General features: G+C 41.4%; 1 protein-coding gene across 1 annotated transcript in view; it reads right to left on the reverse strand.

Annotated features, from left to right (window-relative positions):
* The window catches only part of Slc35f4 (solute carrier family 35, member F4), a gene marked incomplete at its 5' end in the record, with an annotated part of 28,624 nt that extends 12,220 nt beyond the window's left edge, over positions 1-16,404 (reverse strand). Inside the window, 3 exons of the mRNA XM_013521882.1 lie at positions 6,219-6,438; positions 11,229-11,526; positions 16,134-16,404. Coding sequence (XP_013377336.1) covers positions 6,219-6,438; positions 11,229-11,526; positions 16,134-16,404 — 789 coding nt within the window. The remainder of the gene's footprint in view (positions 1-6,218; positions 6,439-11,228; positions 11,527-16,133) is intronic.
* Positions 16,405-22,594: the final 6,190 nt, after the last annotated feature.

Here is a 22,594-nt window from a genome sequence, read left to right on the forward strand (position 1 = left end):
TTTTTTTTTTTAGTTTTTCTCTGGTACCGGGAACTGAACTCACGACCTTGCGCTTGCCAGGCAGGCGCTTTGCCGCTGAGCTATATCCCCAGCCCCGAGATGACTTTTTGAGCTCAACACCCTGGAAGTGTATCTCCAAGAAGCCAGGGCCTTAAATGGTGAGTCAGCAGTGCCCACAGTGCTCACTCACGGGGTGACCACCAGAAAAATGCCTCTGGGATGTGTGAGCACCCTGTGGGCACCTCATTTGCTAAAAATTACCACACAGTGTTGCCACCTGCTTGGATTCTAAGAAAATTGTCTCTTCTGACAACTTATTGTGGTTCTGGCCTCTTTATCCACCCCAGGGTCCAAACAAGGTGAAAGAGCTGCCGTTACCATCTATTGGGTCTAATTTAAGAATATTCATAACCACAGTGACCTCAAAACTGGCAATGCCTCCATTCCTCACATCCTGGTGTGCCCACCCAGGGTTGGGACCCCAGGAAGGGGACTTATCTATTTAGCACTTCAGAGGAAGGTGAAGGACTCTGAGACGTCCTGTTCAGGTTATGCCCCTCAAAGAGCACTCTGCATCCATGTTCGGGGCCAACTGGAAGGGACTGGGAGGCCACTGGAGCCTGTTCCAGGAGTCCAGAGAGACACTTGTTCCTGCGCCAAATGCCACTTGTGGCCTGTGTGGAAGCTATGTTTCTCTTGCCTTTCAAAGAATTAGTTTGTACAGACAATGGCTAGAAAAACATGCAGCTTTTGGCTGGTTTTGATTTTTTGTTTCTTCATTTTTTCCTTTTTCCATTTGGCTCTCAAAGGCCGCGGGGTCTGACCTCTGCATCACCTTGAGGGTTCCTAGCTCCACCCTATTCACCGTGTTTCCTTCCTAGATGGTCTCCAGAATTATTTGCCCTGCAATTCCAGCTCTTGTAGGATCCAAGACACTGAAATGAATCTTCAATTCTGTTCTTCCTACAGTGTTCCTTTGAGGGTTTTCCAGGTCTAAAAGAGTGTTTGTAATTTGAATCTGTTTCCTCCCTTTGCCTGGAGGCTAATACTGTAGTGTGTTTAGAAGCTGGACTGTTGCGGAGGAGTTTCACTAGCTCTCAGTGGAGCCCTTGCATCTCAGAGCCAACAGCAGGTCTCAAGCCACACTGCTAGCTATGGCTGCACTCAGACTCAAGACTAGAGGTCAGCAGAGGAGGTCCAAATGCACACTCAGGCTCAGCTAGGGAGAGGTGTGCTGAGGATCATCCTTTCCTTTCTGAGGAGTTTAGATAGACTCGTATGCAAAGAACTGTGGCTACACAGAGTGCTTGAACTTCTGCACATTGTTATACTTCAGGTTCTGCAAAGAACTGGCTCTTCCTCAGATCCAATTAACCCTTTTATGCCTAGTATTCCAACTTTGGAATGTCACAGAACAGTAGGACATAATGAAAATTTTCTCTTCAAACTCTTATTCCTTGAATTTTTCTAGGTAACATGTATGAATTTCATGCAAAAGTTCAAAAACCTTCAGCATAAATGGGTTAAAATGAACAAAAGCTGAAATGTGACCAAACTCATAGATGTGACAATCTCTAGTCACCCAGCTGCTGCACGGAGAAGGACAACCGGGGACATCAGCAAACTCAAAGAAGGGATGGGCCTCTGAGCTCCTAAGCCCCCCTATCTATTTTTCTGTGCATAAAGTCCATCTGAAAATTATCTCAAAAGAAGACCAGGATAAAATGCAAGGAAAGGAATCACACAGGTAAATACTGATGGGTGTCTGTGGGGAGTAGACACTGACTTGAGCTTGATGAGGAGGACTGGGTTCCATGTGGGACCTGCAGACTCACAGTTATCATCACCCAGCATTCTCTCTCCACTGTATTTAAAGAGACTGCCTGGCCAAGAGGGGCTGAGAGGATAAGCCTACCCTTTCCCCTGGGAAGCATGGAAGGCCCTGATGCAGAAGTCTGCCCTACACATAAGTGGGCGGTTACCAAAGGCAACAGGGAAACAAAAGTTCATCTTAAACTTGATCTCGGTAACATCAGCCCAAATAGCTGAGTAGCGATTCAGCTCCCCGGCCTGTTTCAGAGTTTGAGTGGAAAGAAGTGTAGGCGAGGCAATGAAGGAGCTCATTTAACTGACATACTCCAGTCAGTCTTCAGTAGATATAAGAAAGTCTTCGAGACAGCCCAAGTTTAGAGATTTAACTTCCTAGACCCACATAAGTGCTGGAAAACATATGGGTGCCGGGTTGAATGACACAAATTCATTTACTAAATCTGCTAAAAAGGTTGGAGATTTTCTCTGACCACTGATTTTCTCCATATTATAAAAGAAATTAGAAAATGAAAAAAAAATCTGATATAATAATGCAAAATTATTTGTGGGAGTGACAAGCTCAGGAAAAAGCGTTTTTAACTTTCTAGTCTGACATCTTGTTATCATTGTAATGTAACAGTCGCCAGCAACAGAGGAGTTAACTTTCAGTCAGTGGCTCATTTCCCCTGGGAAGAACCTCTGCTGTTGTTCTTGCTGTTGGTGGTGGTGCTGCTGTTTTGTGGTGCCGGGAAGCAAACCTAGGGTCTTGTGCAAGCTAGCAAGTACTCTACCACTGAGCTACACCCCTAGCGGAAGAGCTCTCTTTTACCACAGCAATAGTGGTTTCTCTGATTTTCATGACTTTATGAATTATAGCTAAATAAGACAGGATTTCAGAGATAGGAAAACGTCCCATTTAAAGGTACAAGAGCTAGATTATGACTTTCCAACATTTTTGCAATGTTTTGGAAAAATATCATCTTTTAAAGACATTTATTAATTTACCTGGGATGACCAAAAATGAGCCGCAAGCAACTGCTCATAAAAGAGCTTTCCAGAACACAAAAGATTACTAGTAAATCAGTGGAAATGACTTTATAATTGAGAAGTGTTGTATAGAAGATTATGTTTCCATCTGTAATTCAGTATTCCAAAGAAACAAAACATTAACAAGTTATTCATAACACATAATTCACTTTTATGTTAGTATTGCCTGGTGGTGATCTAGATAGATCAGTATTTACTGATGTTATAACTTTAACATGAAAAAGTAGAAGTGAAAGGTCATAACCTCTCATATTAAATATGACCATGCTTGAGGCTAAGCAAACAAGAATTATAATCTGGGGTCTGTTTCTAAACTCCTGATGCTTTAGCATGAGCCAGAAAGATGAATTTTAACATGAAGATAGAAAGAAACCCTTTAACTGTTTTTGTTTTTTTTTTTTTCTAAGAGGAGCTGGGGTCACATCTGGAGGGACTATGCTTTAGATTACTTATAGATGAAGACCGTATGAGCAGCATTTATGTTGTCTGTGCTGGATTTGCCTTCCTTTAATTTTTCACATGACCTAATTATACATGTTCTCTGTATGTCTCCAGAGGAAAAGAACTGCTGATACTGTCAAAGGCAAAATGCTGAATATGTTGTAGTGCTTCTCTGATTCCATGGCCTGATTATGGCCATCATTAAAATCACACTTTTGGGAGCATGGCATTAAACAGATTTTAATGTTTCTCAGTAAGAAGTGAACCATTTCCTATCACTTAAAAGGAAAAAAGAAACCTTACTTCAATGAAGCCTGACACTAATGACTGCTATTTTGCCATCTGTGATGTCTTAATTTAGTGTAGACTTTTTAGTAAATATCTCTTGACATTTCTTCTCTCAGGTCTTATTGCTTACAAATTTTGTATTAGTTTGCTGAGGCTGATGGGACAAATACCACAAACTTGGTGCCTCAGGCACCAGACGTTGATTCTCTCACAGCACTGGAGGCCAGATGTTCACATTGCAGCAGAGGAATGCTCCCAACAACATCTACAGAGGAAGACGCACCCCTTCTGGTGTTCATGGCTGCCTTGGCTTTCCTGGCTTGTGCTATATCACTCCGATTTCTGTCTCTGTGATTGCATTGCCCCTCCTCTTGTGCTGTCTTTTCCATGTGAACCTCTTACGCAGGCACTTGCTGTTGGGTTTGGGGCCCACTCGGATCACATAGGGAGCTCTCTTCAAGAAGCTAAATTAATGACATCTGTAAAGACTCTTTGCAAATAGATCACATGGGTAGGTCTTGGGAATTAGGACACAGATAGATCTTTTTTGGGAGCCACCATTCAAGTCACTGCATATGACAGATTTTAAATGGCAGTGCTTAGTAGCCTTTAGGAAGGTTTCTTAAATCTGTGTTGCACAGCTGACATTTCGTTCTTTGCAAGATCTCAAACCTTGTACCTTTTTTTGATGTGACCTCTCTCATTAGTGAGGTTCATGGTTAAGTACATTCATTCCTTCTAATACAATTGTTTTATCCACTGGTAAATATAATAGTGAATGTATTGAATTACTATTTGTATTCACATGCCACTGACTAAGTAGAAAAGCCCCCCCCAAAAAAATATCCCCTCTTCTGAGAAGATCCTTCATGTCCTCAGGAGTGATCCACAGTCATAATGAACAGAGCAATTTCATAGGCATGAGTTCATTCATGGTATCCTCAAATATTAATTGGATCCTTACTCTATGCGTAGCCTAGGTCTAGGTCAGTGGTGGCAAACCTATGGCACGTGTGCCACACACAGCAGGCTGTTCATAGCAGTGAAAGCTCTAAGAGGTTTGCCATCACTGCAGTTTAGGAAATAGAGGCAGAACTCATTCAAGGCGCCATGCTATGAAGGGCACCACTCTTGGTTTCATGTTTTGGTGTTAGCCACCTGGAAATTATTAATAATTTTTAAGCAAAAGCCTTGGATCTTAATTTCATACTGGACTCAAAAAAAATGATGTAGCCCATTTTGAATGGGAACAGTGAAGGATCCCTGCTCTGAAGGACATGTCAGGGACAGCCAACGCCGGTGCTCCAGGTATCATGCACGATGCTAAGCCCTTCAGGTGTCAAATCTAAGACAGATGTTAGCAAGTAGAACATGCAGTTTCGCATCTGGTCTATGCTAATGGTATCAGGAACTGACTCAGAGTCTCAGTTCTTCTGTCAAAGCTTTCATCTTATTGTTCATGACAAGCTTCCATTTTGAATTTCTGAGTAGCATCTCTCAAGATACAATCAGAATTTTCTAGTTGTTTTGTAAAGAGCTAGAATCTTCCTGACCCCTGAACTCCTGGGTTCAAGTGATCCTCCTGCCTTTGTCTCCCATACAGTTGAGACTATAGGCATGTGCCATTATGCCTGGCTTTTAATTGGTTATTTTAAAAAAAGGTTTCAGGGCTAATGGCCATCATAAACTAGCTTTCTCCCTCTTCTCCATAAAGTAATTTCAGTGTTAGGGAAGGAGAAAGACCTTGAACTTATTGCCAACAAGAGTAATATTTTGATAGCAAAATATATTTCAAATTCAATCTGGACATCTTTTTTCAGAGAAGAGCAAGTTCCATAATGTTAATACCCTGGGAAAAGGCTATTCATTTGGACCTTCTTCTAGAGTTGTCTCAATATTTTCATCATGGTGGCATGCCAGATAGCATGAATGAGATCTGCCTCCTAAAATCTGCACGGTTTCCAAGCAATCTATTTCTGATATAGAACAAGCAGAATTAAAAATATATTCTTTTTAAAAATCCATGTTACTATGGGAAGGAATAGGCTCAGAACTGAAGTGGTTGGTTTACATTTAACACAGTTCAATTAAGGATTTGTACCTCCAAGTACAAGTTACTGCTTTTAGTTCCATTTCTAGATTAGTCACCCTAGATATACAGCCACTTTTAATAGCATCATGCCATCCCAAGTGACTTTAATTACTGTTTGGTAACCTTATCTACTTACACCAATATTAATTAACTACATCTGGGTCGGTGTAAAAGGAGATTGTCCCAAAATATGTTGATTGAAAAAACTAAAAATCCAAATCTTTACTGGCGCTAATTTTCATGGACCCTTCTTTCCTGAGGACAGAAGGAGTTGATTACATTAATTCTCAAAGCGGAACCTATTTTTTTCAACCTGTTTCAGTGCCTCCTATTACAGTCAGCTGACTCCCAAATAGAAATGATCCCTGTCTCCTTTCATGACACTGGGATGGCTGGGGCTTCATAATGCCTCTTCAAGTTTCAATCTGTACTCGGAAGCAGTGGGAAACGCTTACAGACACCCCACGAGACAGGGCAGCTCCCCTGATGCTAGTATTTACAATCAGGGCGGCATTATGCATTGAATGAAGTGTGCCATTACCCTCACTCCCATGAACCTGTCTTTCAGCACAATCCAGGACAGCAAGAAGACAAAGGCTTTGTTACAACAGAACAGGGCAGAGACATCCGTGGCCGTCAACTTCTTTAAAGCCAGTAAATACAGGTAATTTGTCAAAGTCCATAGAATAGAAAAGGGAGCAGTTCTTTTAAGAAAGAGCTTCAATGTCAGACCATCTTCACCAAAAATCCGACTGCATTCCCTAGGAAAGACAAAGAGGTTAATATGGTATATAGTGGTATATATGGTAATAGGTAGCGAGTGGTCACCATCCTGTCTGGCTGACTCTTCACAGCCATTTTCAGCAGATCACAAACACTCGAGGCCATCAGACATCTGTGGGACGCAGTGAGCCCCGTACAGGCTTCACAGAGCAAGGTGCCTTCCTACCCAGATACTCTCTTGAGAAGACCAGGGCAGCCATTCTGCTATTCTGACCTTCTTGAGGAAGCATGGAGCAGTACAGGGAAGAGTACTCGCTGAAATCACTAGCAACTGTGAGACTTTGGAGGTTTTTCTCCAACAGGTAAATGTGACAGGACCAAGATGGCTGCTTCCCTAAGAAGGGTCCATGAAAATTAGCGCCAGTAAAGATTTGGATTTTTAGTTTTTTCAATCAACATATTTTGGCTCATGTGACACAGCTTCCGATGACTCAGAACTCTGCAATGGGGACCGTCATCTGTGTGTGAAGGCACACATACCTCGGGGTTTTGTAATTCCTCAGACACTATACTTCTTCCTAATAAATCTGTTCAATTGACTGATTTCTTTTCCTGCCAGTATTTTTAAGGCACAAAAATGAAAGTCTCTGTGATAACTAAAACTAGCACAAACTAAGTATGAAGTCTAAATTGTACTTACATACAAGCACTGGCCATTCGGGATAACTCACCTGAATTGATTGTGTGAAAATAATCACTTCGATTAAATCTTAATTAGTTTGATATCTGATTAAATTGGCTATTTAGTTCAGAAGCTCATTTTAATCAAAACATTCAATCCAGTGCTACACAGACAGTACTGGAAATGAGACAGTGACAATGTCTGTATGATTATTGACCGAAACAGACCTGCCAGTGAGCAGATTTGTCTTTTTTCCTGAGTTATTCATGAACATTTAAGCAAGTGTAACCTGCCAGGCATTATATTTCTAAGAGTTGTATACATCTCACGTTCAAAGCAGCAAATTACTAACCTTTGGACATACTCATAGCAGAAATTATTTACATAACTCTAGGTAGAACTGCTACTAGTTTCTCTTGCAGCTCCCTGCTTTTGTGCCTGTGTGTGTGTTGAGGGGCACTGGGGACTGAACCCAGGGCCTTTGCACTGAGCCACTTCCCCAGACACTTCCCCTAATGTTTTTTAAAACAGGGTCTCCGTATGTCACTAAGTTGCCCAGTGTGGGCTCCTATTTGCAGTCCTCCTGTCTCATCTGCCAGAGTGCTGGGATTACAGGAGTGCTTGGCCACACCAGCTTCTCTTCCATCTTTTATTGAAAAGATATCATTGTGTCTCAGAGGACTGCAAACCAAAGCAATCTCTACCCAGTGTTTTCCTTTTATTGATAAAGTAGCCTCCCTAACCGGAGGACCACACAGAGTGAGGGAGCTGTAAGGATTCTCAGCACAAGGAGCAGAGCTTTCAGTACTGGGTCTCAGTAAAGGCTGCCGTCAAGTGGCTGAGGATGCTGGGGGTTGTGTGTCAGCAACTCCAAGAGGGTTAAAAATGCACACTGCACACACACAGCCTTGTACTGTGGTTTTGCTTTCCCATGAGATAGAGGAGGGGAGGATTTTCATAACATGAAAATGAGATTTCTCAAAGGTAAATTCTAACTTAACAGAGACATAACTTCAGTAAAATTCATAACTTAAATAAAGGCAAAGCTTTCTTTAAACAGAAATTTCATGTGGCCACATGAACAGGAACATGAGTGGCCACTCTGAAAATCCAACGGCCACTGGGATTTCTGGGGCAGCATCACACTTAGGACGAACAGCAGTATTCCTAGATCAGCCTGGGCATAAAGGATCATGTTCTGTTCTCACAAAGGAACGTGTTCCGTGAGAAAGCTGTCGCATAGAGCTGGAGCTGAGAGTTGTGGGTTTATTCTGTCACCCATAACCACTGAATGCCTTTGTCGATACACTTTTACCAATAACTACAACAAAACCCATTTCTGATGAAAGGATTTCTTTTTCTTACCACTGGCCCTACCCGGCAATTGTTCTTTCTACTGGGAATCCACCACCGTATTGGCTTGAGTGCTCACACGCAAAGTCTTGGGATGGAGGTGAGGAACACTCCAGCCCCACAGTCAGGCCACATGAATCTAGAGGAAAAGCCTGTGCCAGATGGCTGGGAAATGCTGCGCCCAGCAAGGCCTGGTCCTCAGGTGCCCGCTTCCTTACCAGCCTCCTTTCTTTTCCCATCTCTTCTATTGCCAACATCCTCCTTGCTTGTCGCTACTGTTGCAGGAAGTAAAAATAATCTATCCAAGGGCCAGGTCACCTACGTAAAACCTTATGCTATTTAAGCATTAAGCGTTAAGAAATGTGAAGACCAAAAGATGGATTTTTGTGGGAAGGACTTAACAGTAGGTCTCTCTTTAGAATATAAGGTCAGAAGGTGATAAATCTTGTAATGAAGCATGGAAAGTTGGGGGAGCACTAATAATTTAATCATGGTCAGCATTATAGCCACAGATGTTAGTTGTGGAACTACTTCTGTACATCACATAGTACCCTAAGCGCATTTTGTAGGTGCCTGACAGAGAATAGTATATCTCTACTCTATCTCATTCTTCCTAAAGATTTTTTTTCCTAAGAAAGCAACCATGTTAAAAAGTAATGTATAATCTTTACTTTCTAAATTTCAATGCCCCTAAGGCACTTGAATTCAGTTAGCATATAACTGGAATAATTGAATCATCAAAACTACTTCCAAATTGACAACCTTACCATCTACATTTGATACTTTATTGAAAATTCTTTTGATGTCAGAGATAAGAAAAAAACTGAAATGCTTTCCTACTGTTCAGGAGAAAAATAGTCAGAAGTTCTTGTGCTAGGAACAAATTCTGTTTCCAGTCTTCTATACTAACTCTATTTTCCCCTCACTCAGCCCCAAGAGCTTTGGGAATACCTCCTTCGCAGATGGTATTAATGAGTCTACAGGGAAAAAAGATCAAGGATCTAAGAATTTCTCACAGTGTTTGCTTCTCATTTTGCTCTCACTGGAGAATAATCCTTTCAGAGACAATCTTCTCTACTTGATGACAGAAGCTCTTTGATTTGATTTCAGAAATGGCCAATTTCACTCCACCCTAACAGGTGGAGATGTGTTGTCAAATCACAGAATTTGCGAAGTTCAGAGTTAGTTCATCATGAGAGACAGGGAGAAAATGAAGTTTATTTCCCTAAACAACACTTCCAGCAGCAGCAGCCTCTCATAAGTGTGTTGTCTTGGATAACACCCGCCTGGCTTGCTCCAGATGTTCTTGAGGTCCTACTCCCTCGGTACCTCTTTTGTTGATTTTGTCGCCGTTATGTGTCCAAACCAGAAAAGCCTTTGGGTAGAGCACACTTCCTATCTGGTACACACAGCCGTGTCCAGACAGGGACACTTACAGTCTGATAACCACATTCCCCTGCTCTTTCTCATTAAATGCTGTCCTTTAAAACACATTCACACCAGGATCATGTCTATTTGATGGGAATTAAATACAAAATGTCTTCAGAGGTCACAGAGAGATACAGGTTTTCTTCTAAAGCAGACAATATTTATTCTTTTTAAGTTTCTTAAATTATAATTGAATTGTCATGGACACCCATAGAAAATCAGTTCAAGGCATGACTTTAACATTCCCAGACCTTTCCAAGTTGGTGACAGGGGATGGAAGCTGAAGATAGACCCATCACAGTTTAAGTTTTTAAGAATAATCTTTGTAATGCACCAATTATAATAGTCATTTCTTACACTTGTTACCACAAATGAATTAGATATAGAGATGACAAAGAAAGGTTATTTTGGCTTCTGTAAGACAAATCTGTTGTCGTTCTGCTAAGGAGCAATTAACTGTTTCTCTGCCATCTGCTATCCACTGAGGTCCCTGTTTTCTCTGTGATGAGTCTGAGTGACTGGTTGTCCTCAAAGTTATTCCCTATCTTTGGGCTTTTTCCTCTGAGCAAGGTATCCTAACAAAACAGCTCTGCCCCAAGTGCTGCTGCTTTTGCTTTCTTTGAGTTCTGCACGGGCTGGGTTATGTTAGTCCTATCCAACTCCTGAGGTGGGGCTGCAAAGCCCTGCTTAGCATGGAGCAACTGCCAGAACTAGAAGACCTCAGCACCTGCAGCGGTATCTGTGCAGTGCTGGTGCACAGACAGGTCTCTGAGCGCTTCCAGCCGGCAGAGAATGGCACCTGTTAATGTTTCCCACCTGTTAATGCCTCGCTCAGCCTGAAGCCAGGTCCTTTTCCTGCTCAGGCACCAGAGTGGTGGGAATATTGAGCAAATGTTTGTGTAACAAGTATTTTTATGAGTACATACTTTTTTTCTGGATTTAGGACACTGGGAGGTTCTTTTAAAATATGAATTTCAAAGATAAAAAGATAACAGATGTAAATCAAGCTTCCACTCTTTATAATTGTTTGAACTTGGACAAGTCATTTAACCTTTCTGAATTTGTTCACTGCTACACTAAAACAGCTAATAGCACCATCTCAAAAGGTAAATGTTGCTGCCACCAATGATGGTGAAATCAGTTGAGAGATGCAAAAGCACCAGCACAGTGCCTGACATGCTGTAGACACACGTTGGTTAGAGTGAGGACTTACTCCACCTTTGAGGGTTTATTTACCAATCTTCGCTCCTGCTTCTCCACCCTCCCACGGTGAATGCCTCTCACATCCTGAAGAGGTAAGAGTGTGAATATTTGCATAAAAATATTTTTAAATATCTCGCAGCAACCATTTCCCATTTTACCTACCTGAATTTTTTCATTGGAGATTGCTTTTCTTGAGCAGTGGCCAGATGCCCAGAATAATAGACTGGGAAAAACATAATGTTCCAGTTTGTTGAAAACCATGTCATGAAAAATGGACAGTAGAAGTTCTTATAAGTGATTTTTACAATCTGCGTGGTTCCAACCCAAGATGATGACACTGACAAGATGATCAGGAGTCCCCAGACGGCCTTCAGAACCACCGCTGTGCAGGACAGGCAGCGAGCCTTGAGTCTGTTTCCTCGGTTGCTGTTCTCAGGATGCATCTGCGTCCCATCGTCCCCTGGAAACGAGAGGAATGTAAATGGGTGTAAATAAGATTATGAAACAGCAATCAAGTGCATCAGCTCCTTAAAAAAGATGGATGCAACCAGAGACATAGACAGCAGAATCACTCGTGCTGTCTCTGGAATCTCTGTCCCGCAGGTACAGGGTAGATACGGCTGTCACCAGTGTGTGAGCGTGCTCCTGCACATGGCGGATGCTGTGCTCTTCCCCAGGGCACTGGCCCCTTCCTTGGGAGAGCATTCCAAACTCAGCTCTGAGAAACTTTGGCCTTGGCATGTGATTCGCAGTCCTACGTGAGCAGATGAGAGGTGTGGCACGATCCAGCAGAAACTCTTAAAGAGGCATTGCAAGACCCCGCCAGCTCCCTTACTGCCCGCCCCCTGTCACTGAAATGGAAAATCCCAAATGGAAGTCGTTCTTTCAGTCTATGTGAAGGAATGAGCAGAACCCAGCTAAATAACCCAGTGTCCACCAACATGAAAAGTGAGAAAGAAACATTTGGTTTTATATTCCACTGAGATTTGCTTTTTAGTTATAGCGGATATTGAACCCAGGTTGTTCACACTGAGCTAGATTATTAGTCTTTTTCATTTTGACACAGGGTCTTGCCAAGTTGGTAAGTTGCCCAGATTGGGCCTGAACTTGTCAGCCTCCTGCCTCAGCCTTCCAGAGTGCTGGGATGACTGGTGCATGCCACCAAACCAAGTTTCATTGACATCTTTTTGAAATGGCTGCAGAGATGATTATTAAATTGAAAAGTGATGTGTCCTATGCATAGAGCAAGTATTCACTACACAAAGCCATTTCCTACCTTAGCAAATTGCAATTTGACATATTTATGGGAACACAATGGGCTCTGCTTTGTACATTTACATTTGCTAAGAAAATTTAGTAGCATTTTTTCACATTGAAATAACCACAGCTCTTTGAAATTGGCAATTATAAAAGCCTAGTAGAGAAAATAAGTTCAGCACAATGAATTCATGTATCTATCAGGAAGCTGAATAGGATTAGAGGTGCTCTGAGTGCCCAAGCTGAGATCCCAGTGGTAGACTCTTGGGGAAGGAGGCAGAATTATTTGCGACATTCTCCTGTGCCTCCAGGAATCACCTCGAGCATAGGCTCTGTGCTGGTACTTAGAAAGTCCACCAGTGGCAGGGAGTGTGGGCTTCTCACTGTACCTCTGCAGAACTCACTGGTCTGTGGCCAACCGTGCCTTGTCTAGGCACGACAGATGCACTGGGTTACAAACTGCTACCTAATGAGGCTTTCTGATGTCAGCATTTGGGGGTACAAGCTTGCCAAGTGAACTCTTCCTTTGGGAATATAAAATAAGTATGAACACAGTAATTCTGACATGATTTGTAAGTCTTGCACATAGCACTAAATTCTCAAGGCTTAGGGCTCTGGAAGATGAAATCTGCCACTCCTTTATCTCGTCAGCAAACCTTTTGGAGACTACGGGGAGCTGGTAAGCTAGCTGAATCCCCATGGTTCAAAGATGAAAGACTTCAGCTCACAGTCTAGTGGAAAACCAGAAAACATCCAATACCAGAGTATGAGGGCCAACTCTGAAGATGTGAAGCCACAGAAGGCAGAAAAGCACTTTTTTTTTTTTTTCTGGTACCGGGAATCGAACTCATGACCTTGCGCTTGCCAGGCAAGTGCTGTGCTGCCGAGCTAAATCCCCAGCCCCAGAAAAGCAATTGTTAAGGACTAGGGTGGGAAATGGTCAGGAGAGACCTCTATGAGCCAGTGATGCAAAGCTGAGTGTGGAGGCCAGAGCAAGCCAGCTCCTGGGACTGGGTACAGATCCTTCCTGCTCTTGAAGATAGTGCTGGAAATGTCTTCTAAGTTCATGTGATTTATGCAGAGAGCAGAGGAGAAAGGGAAGGATAAATAGGATGGTAGGATGAGAGACTACCATGTTGGGAGGCTGGGAAAGGAACTCACACCTACCATATTCAGTAGGTAATGTCCTTCCCACATTATAGATAAGCAACCGAGGCTTGTGTTCTGGATTCCCAAGGTTGAACCCAAGTCAGCTCAGTATGAGCATAGGGGCCCAGGGTTTTTTTTACTGTGAACGTGCATTCTGTTTAGATTTTCAGTATTTATCTTTCCATTTGAGCACTGAAGTCTCACAAATGGTATAGAGAAAAATTTCTTTTCTGGCCAGCATGGTAGTCTTTCATGAGGTTTAACATTCGTGGTACCTAAGAGGAAGAAAGTGTGCCCTGTTACATGTCAGGTTCATATCTAGGACTATCTCATGAAGCAGGAGTGATTCTATACAGATTTTAAGCATCTTTTGGAGTTACAGCATCCTGCCATCATTGCCTTCCTGAAGATTGCTTCTGTAACACTGTCATACCGTGGACAGTATCTTTAGTGATGTCTATAATCACCAAAATCCTTCCATATTTTTGACCAACTTTTTTTTTCTGGTAGGAAGATTTAATTATTGCCAATTCTTTCATTTAAAGCATAGAAGGGTTGAGTCTCCAGAACTCTTATTTTTCTGTCCATCATTTTCAAGTATTATTTTCTATAGCTTTGCTTATAGTTTTGTAATATCATTACAGTTGGTTTTGTAAGAATTCCATTGATTTCTGTGAAGCTTTATTGAAATCATACAAATTTATGGCAGAGGCCAGGAAAACATGAGTTTAAGTCCTGCTCTGCCATTGTGTGGTCCTGGACATGTGTTTAATTTTTATCTTAGCGTTTTTACCTGTTAATCAGTGGAAAGATCTATCTGATGAGATTCATTTTGATGTTAAGGGCCAAAAGAGTCATGAAAGGATGGTGAGCTGTTTTTCAATTTATTTTCCTTTTCTCTCATCTATTTGGTGCACTAGAATAGCTCCAAGTTCCTTTTAAACGTCACAGCAAGTATATCATGTTCCATGCTATCCATAATGGTATGGTTTAGAAATTTGTAATTCATGTATGACAGGCCACATCTTTATTACCCAGCATATTTAATTAAGTGGAACACTCTGTTTTGTAAACCATTGGGATAATAAAAATATGACTGTAATTTATTAAAGCCAATTAAGACTTTTTGAAGATTTAAGAAAATGTGATTTTCTTCCTTAAAAAAAAAGAAACAGTTTTGGCCTTGGGGCCTACAATGTTGTTGAGATGACAATTAAAAAGTCTGTTTTGAAAAATAATATTTTCTCATATAAGAAAAACCTTTATCAAGGTATTGCAACCCCAGAAGTCTTTCTTATCTCCCATATCCCCAGCTGTTTGTCCTCCCACCCTAACTGAATTCCTTTGATTGCCTTTTCCCATCTCCTCTTCCTTCTTCTAAAGCCAGTTGTTCTCAACATTCTGGAACTTTCATTTTTAATTACCCAGGTGGGTTTTTTTTTCATGTTTGTTTTCATTGTTATTATTACTATTTTTAAAGACAAAGAATATTTTACTATTTTAAGGAGACTTTACTGTGTTGCCAGCCAAGCCAAAAGGAACAAATACTGCAACTTAGGAAAAGCAGGTGGAAAATATGTAGTGGAGGTGACTGTAGATTAAGGTGGGAAAACTGACATCAGACAGACAGACAGACAGACAGACAGGCCAGAAGGGATCCTGTAGTGATGATAATTGGTAAACAAAAGCGCAGAACCTTTCTGAGGTGAGAGGAAAGCGTCGGTTCACACACAACTGTTTCCTGTTTTGGGAAGGTGATGATACGGTCGTATGGTGAGGGGACTCACGGATATAACTTGGTATCTGAGAGTATCTTCCCACCAGGAGATAAGATGTCCACCACCAAAAACCAAGCAGCAATCTTGTGGGCTCAGCTGCACTTAGAAATTTAAAATTCTCTGGGCAACTCATGGGCATGGTTCTGAGATGTGTCTGGAAGTTCCAGTAACTCAGGGGTTGGCAAGAGGCTAGGTGAACCCGAGGAAAGGCTGAAAGTCTCTGATCAGAAAATGGTAGTCATGGAAGTAAACAAAGTCTCTGGCAGGAAGTGTAAGGCTGGGAGACTACAAGGCACCAGGGACTGGTTGTCCTGATGAAAACTCAGATTCCATAATTTTACTGATTCTTAAATGCTTTTTAGAATGGATGCACTGTGTTATTACTGAATCCCAGGGCTGAGATAAAAGATGCTGGATTTGAAACTTTGAAGATGAGAAAAACTAGCTACCTGATGAATTTCATTAGCAGTTCACTAGAAGTCGTCATCTATGTGTTCAATTCTTCAACCATAGGTTTTGGTATTCAGTTTCTTTGAGACACTGTACACCCCAGTAGATTGTACCTACCCATTTCCTATATTCTTCTTCTCTTCATTTGATAACCCACATCAACTCACAGAAGTCCATGGGACGGCTCTACATTCTGTGCCCATGGTGAGCACCCTCTCTCTGTTTCTCTCTCTCTGATAAAATTTAATGGCATAAGAAATTATTTATATTAGACTATTAAATTTAAGATTATAAAACACTATACAGACTGTGACTGCAACTTTATTCTATATACACACAACCAAAAGCTGAAAAACAAACCCCACATTGTTAGAGCTTTCATAACTAGATGGGAACAAATATACCCTTGTTCAAAAGTTGCCCACTAACTTACCTGATCTGTTCTGCCTTTCAGCTCTATGTCCACACACTCCAGAAGATCCTCGACTCTGAAGCTCAAGAATAGGAGCAGAAGAATCTTCAGTGACAGGTAGAGGGGAGAGCTGTCTGCTGATGCCACTGTGTGAGCTGGAGCAGTTGGTGCTTGGCTTACATCGAGTAACTGATGACCTGGAGGTGCCTGGGAAGACAGAGTGCACACTGCTTTGAGAAATTTCTGGAGGAGAATTGGACTTAGACTTCAAATGCCTTTGCAGGAAAGTATGTCACTGCAATAATCACAGTCCCAAGGAGCTCATTTCTGATGCCACGAACGGGACTCCTCACAAGAAAGCGCTATGTTGGTGAGGTCCGTTTCTGTAGGATAAAGAACCCTTTTTTTTATATATAAATCCATTAACTACAGATAAACATGAGAAGATGGTGCTTGGGTGGAAATTCGTGTTCTGAATTATAACAGGTAGGCAAATAATTTGCTGTAAGGAAAGCAAATTGCTGTTACGCTTGCTTCCACCCTTTCCTTCCTCAGACTGTCAAATTCTTAACTGTTAAAATTGTCAGTGGAGTCTCCACCAAATCTGTTATTCACTTTTCCATCAGACTGACCACTGAGGTCCAATTTTATGTGCTGTGCTCAGAGGGGCCCTACACCCTTCTCTTACTCTCAACCTTCCCACCTGAAAGGAGCGTTTCTCAAATGTTCCAAGATAAACACTGGTGCGTTGCCAGCCACCAAACCCCAGACCTCACTTTTCCCACCACTTGTATCACAAATGCTCTTTTTCTTTTCCAGGATGCCTCATTACATTTCATTACTGTGTCTCCTTCAACACCTATAGTCTGTGACAGCTTCTTCCTTTCTTCCGTGTTTCTTGTGTCCTTGACAGTTTTGAGGTATGTGGCTAAGTCTGCTTGAGAACGTCCCTGAATTGGGTTTTCCCAGGTGTCTTTCCTTACGATTCTACTGTGCACGTGGGTTTGGGGAGAGAACAGTGCAGAGGTGAAGTGTCCTTCTTGTCATATAATACCATCTGCTACCAATATGGCTCATGACTGCTCATGTTGACCATAATCGTCTGGCCAAGGTGGTTCTTGGGTTTCTCTACTGTGGCTTTTCCCTTTTCTATGCTCTGTTGTGTAGGCAGTCACTGAGTGCTGGTCACAGCACCCTCCCTGTGAATTTTAAGCTTTACCTTCTAGACAGAGAGTGTCTACATATATTATTGGAAATTCCTATACAGAGATTTGTCTCTTTTCCTCTTGTTAGTGTAGTCAATGATTTATTTTTACCATGTATATTTATTTCATACTTCAGGTTATGAACAAATTGCATAGCTTATTTTTGGATCAAATTACTCCAGCTTTGGCCATGGGACGTGCATTCAGATTGGCTTCTGAATTCCTGGGACATACCCCAATTGTTTTGTTTTTTTAAGCCCTTCCTTATTTCTTGGTACTACAAAATACCCTGCACTCATCTTTTATTTTCCCTGGCCCACTCCTAGACTGAATCATTTCTCCAAGGGTCCTATCTCCTTGGAAAATAGGATTTAGAAGTCAACCTCTGGTCATGGGTGTGGTCTTTGTTATTAGGATACCCCAGAATCTAGGCCCTCTTGGTTGTAAGAGCTAGAAAACTGTATGTAAACTCATAAATATGTATATATGTATATGTTCCATAATTATTCCTGTATCCATCTATCACTTTGTCATCGTTTCTGAGAATTGGGCAAAACATCCTAGTATAGTGTGACCTCAAACCATACTTGTTGGTTCAAACAAGGATCAAGTGAGGTGACGAGCTAGAGAGAGCCAGAATCAGTGGGCACTGGTAGGCACTGGCTGTCAGAGAGGAGCTCTGTTGTCCATGCTCTACAGAGCACTTGCATTTGCTTTCATTGCACCAGGAGTTCTTGTATTCTCACTGACTCAGGTCAGGACTAGAAATGCCATTCTCTTTGGGTCTTGGAGGCTGGGTCTCAGTATGGTGCTTCTGAGAAGGCAGAAAGAGGTAGAAAATGTCAAATGAAAACTAGAAGTTTGAACTAACAGTGGCATCTTTGCTTTAGTTTGGCTTTGAATCCATCATGTTAGATAGTAGGTGAGTAATCATTTGAATCTATTGAATTAGAAACACAAGAAGAACTGGTGTCCAGATGAAAAACAAGCTGGAGTTGCTATCAAGAACAAACAGGAACCTAGAACCTCAGTAAGAACTGAGGAGAACAGGGTGGCCTTAGATGAGAGCAGTGATTCCTCCATCCAGGCCCAGCCATCCATGATGAAAGCTCATATTATTTTCATTTCTCTCTCTCTTTTTTTATTTTAAAGAGTAAGAGAAGGATAACAATAATGGGGGGGCTTACAAAATTACAGACAAAGTGGTAGGAAATTATCAATGGTTATTGTTTTACATATTGTTATCTACAAGATAGTTTCTCAGGAAAACAAATAGACAAATAATAGTGAGTTAGAGACAAAAGAGGTAGGAGATTATCAATAGTTGTTGTACTCTACTTAGGTATCTTCAAAAGAAAATAAGTAGAACTATACATGAGTGACCTATTGAATAATCATTAACTATTCTCAATGGTTGTTGTAGGAAACACATAATAATAAACATGCCTCCATTTATGAAATAGGATAGGAACAATACAAACATTACAGAGTTATGGACAGATTAGTAGGAAAATATCAATGACTGCTGTAATACATGGTGGTATCTTAGAAGTGGTTTCTCAGGAAGACAGAGATACGCAAGAAGGATCTAACAAGTAGTTACAGCCTAAGGGTTGTCAAAAATCAAGTCAGCCGTCTGGGGCCAAAGCCATTTTTTGTAGGGTTTTCTCTCCAGCCTCCCATCGCATTGGGACCCCACAACCAGTTAGTGTCCTCTCCCCAGCTGTCAGCACAGGCAGCAGGAATCCTGTTGCAGACTTCTCCGGGGCTCCACCACAGCCTGTACTGTCAGGGGAAGAATGGCTTCCAGGGAGTCTCCACAGGTATTGTGCAAGGTCCTCCTGGCTTACAGCTTCTGAGTGGCTCTCATGACCCCAGTCCACAGGACCTCTGACTCCTTGGGCTTAGTCTGTATTCTCATGTTCTCCGAGTCCTTGTTCAGCAGCTGCTCCTCAGCTGACTCTACACCTTTCTGGTTCTCAATGGCAGGAGCAAGAGTGGCCCGTTGTATAGCATGTATTCCCAGGGGTTTTTCCATGTTTGAGTGATTCATACACGTCCTTAGGTGGGCATCTGCAGCCAGTGCATGGTGGGCCAATTGTGTCATTGTTTCTCTGTGTTATGATAGTTCTTAATTGAGCAGCGGCAGCCGGCCTGAAGGCTGGCCCTCAACAGCGCTCGTAGCCCCATGGCTCCCCGTGCACCGGGGGCCCTCCATCTGGGGGCCTACGAGGCAGGAAGTGAGCCAGCTGGAAGACAGGCGCTCCTCGCCCGTGGCTCCCCATGCGCCGGAGGCCCTCCCTCCAGGGACCTACGAGGCAGGAAGTGAGCTGCTGGTCGGAAGACCGGCACTCCCAGCCCATTCTCTCTCTCTTTTTTTTAATCTTGGAGAAAATATACAGTGGTATACAAAGATGCAGTTAGCTATATCTCCTGTTGTAGGATTCTCAAGTTGACCTAATTGAAAATTATTATTTAATACTGAGTTTGCAAATGTATAGCTACTCAAAAAACCAACAGAAACATTCTATCCTGATTACCCTGCTTGACTTAATTCTATGTCAATATTATTATAATGTGTCAAAAATACATGAGGTTTTTTCTTTACGTATCCTGAAAGTTTATTACATCTTTCATAGCCATATTTCCAATTGAATAGCTCAAATTCAGTGGCAAGAGGCTAAGATTCAGTGAATGCCCAATTATTCATGCTCTCCAACAGGAGCCAATGCTCAGATATTTTGTCTTTTAAAAACTTTGTCTTGTGAGTATCTTTTAATTTACTTTCACAGAAGTATGTCTTCTTATCAGTTCTTCCATGAACAGAAGGTTCATTTTGTGATCACTTGGCAATTGCAGGTAGAAAGAAAGATTGTAGAAATGGGTTTGGTAGCAAGTCAAGGTGAGATATTGGCCATGGTTACCTTGAAATGTTGGTGACTCTCGTATAGCTAGCAAATGCTAAATTGGGAAGCCTCATCCGTGATTGATTTACTTCCTCATTTTCACTGCAGTGTTTGGTCCTCACTCTGTACTCTCGGTACCTTATGTGATATCGCTCATTGCCTGCTGCCACCTGCTTTCTGCTGCTGGGTTTTGGAAAGAGATCTGAGAGTGGTTCAGACACTGGACACAAAATCATTGTCCTGAAACACAAGCTTTAAGCTTCATGGCCAGGCCTAAAGGCACATTTCAGGGCATGGGCCACAAAACAGTCTTCTCACTGCTTCGAGATGAAGACACTGTTCTGTCTTTCTGTTCTTGTACTATTGAATTATGTAAAGGTAACCCTGATAAAAATGTCAGAATGTCACCTGGCATGCAGATAAGCATTATAAATAGATCATAGCTATGCTTTCCTTTTTTTTTTTAGTTAAGACAGTTATATTACTAATTTCTTTTAGCTCATTGAAAAGAAAGTTTGTGCTAATATTGTTTGGACAATTAAATGTGGATATATTATACTCTGAGTAACTAAAGATAACAATATGCTTTACTTCTTATGCATAAAGCAGAAATTGCAGTTCTGTTACAGTACTCAGACTTTAAAGGTATCTAAAGTAGCTGTATTAAGAAGGATGAGTGAGCTGGGGACTTAGCTCAGTGGCACAGCGCCTGCCTGGCAAGCGTGAGGTCGTGAGTTCAATTCCTGGTACCGGGAAAAAGAAGGATGAGTGGGATGTCTCTACTTAGTCAAGCGAGGTGGACCCCTTGTCCCACTGAAAGACATCTGCTCACTGAGCCATAGGAGGAGGGCCACTGGGGGTCATTTTTCAGATCGGTCCAGTCAGGAGAATACAGTTTCTTCATCAGCATTGATTGGACTCTGCGTGTTCTCAAATAAATTTGGTTCAACAAATAGTTATGAGACACCTACTATTTGGCAGATATTGTATCAAGAGCAAAGTCAGACAAATGAAAACTACAGTCTTTGCCTACATGGAGCTGTCAACTTAGTCTTAGAGTCAGACATGTAACCAGTGAACCATAACTTAATGTTTTAAAGAATAATTTGCTTTTCATTTGTATATATTTGTTTTGGGGAATTGGTACATACACATATTGCATCTTGATTGTTTTTACTACTCCCTTACCCCGTCCCTTTACCTAGACCCCCTTGCCATCTCCCTGTCTCCTACCAACTCTTCTGTGTTTCACTCTTTAAATTATTTATATTTTTGGCTTCTCATATAAGAGAATTCCATGCTATATTTAATCATCTGTGTCTGGTTTATTTCACTTAACATTATAGTATCAAGATCCATCCATTCTTTGACTGAAATTTATCCTTCTTTATGGCTGAGTAGTACTCTACTGTGTATATATACAACATTTCCTTTATTCACTCATTTGTTAATGGATGTATAGATCACTTCCATAACTTATCTCTTGTGAATTGTGCTGCTATAAATGTGTATGCGTGTATCACTGTAATGTGATTAACTCTTTCTGGAAGGTAACCAGGAGAAGTACACCTGGATAAATGGAATTTCTACTTTTAGCTCTTTTGAGGAATCTCCATACTGATTTCCATAGTGGTTGTGCTAGTTTATATTCCCACTAATAGTTTGGAAGGGTTCCTCTTCTCCCACAACTGAGCCAGCATTTGTTTTTGAGTCCTTTATGGTAGCCATTGTTACTGGAGGTTTTGTGTCAGTACCATGCTGTTTTTGTCACTGTAGCTTCATAGTATAATTTGAAATCAAGGATTGTGATGCCTTCTGCTTTGTTGCTCAGGATTGCTTTGCTTATTCCAGGTCTCTTCTTGTTCTATACAAATTTTAGAATTATTTCCCAGTTTTATGCAAAACATTGCTAGTGTTTTGATTGGAACTGCATTAGAGCTATATATCATTTTTGATGATATAGCTATCCTGACAATATTGATTCTACCTACCCAGAAATTGGATGCCTCTCCATTTTCTAATGTTCTCTTCAATCTCTTTTTTCAGAGTATATTTTTTGTTTTGTTTCATTTTTTTGTTTTGTTTTGTTTTGTTTTTTGTACCAGGAATTGAACTCAAGATCTTGTGCTTGCCAGGCAGGTGCTTATGCCACTGAGCTGTATCTCTGGCTAGAGTATATTTTTTGTTATAAATCTCTTTCACTTCCTTAGTTAGGTTAATTTCTAGGTATTTAATTTTTTTTGAAGCTACTATAAATGAGATTGTTTCCATGATTTCTTTCTTGGTGGGTTCATTATTGGTATAGAGGAACACTATTGATTTTTGCATATTGATTTTATATTCTGCCACCTTGCTAAATTTGTTTGTTAGC

The sequence above is a fragment of the Chinchilla lanigera genome, unplaced genomic scaffold, assembly GCF_000276665.1.
Source record: "Chinchilla lanigera isolate Chin_1 unplaced genomic scaffold, ChiLan1.0 scaffold00065, whole genome shotgun sequence".
NCBI classification, from domain to species: Eukaryota; Metazoa; Chordata; class Mammalia; order Rodentia; family Chinchillidae; genus Chinchilla; species Chinchilla lanigera.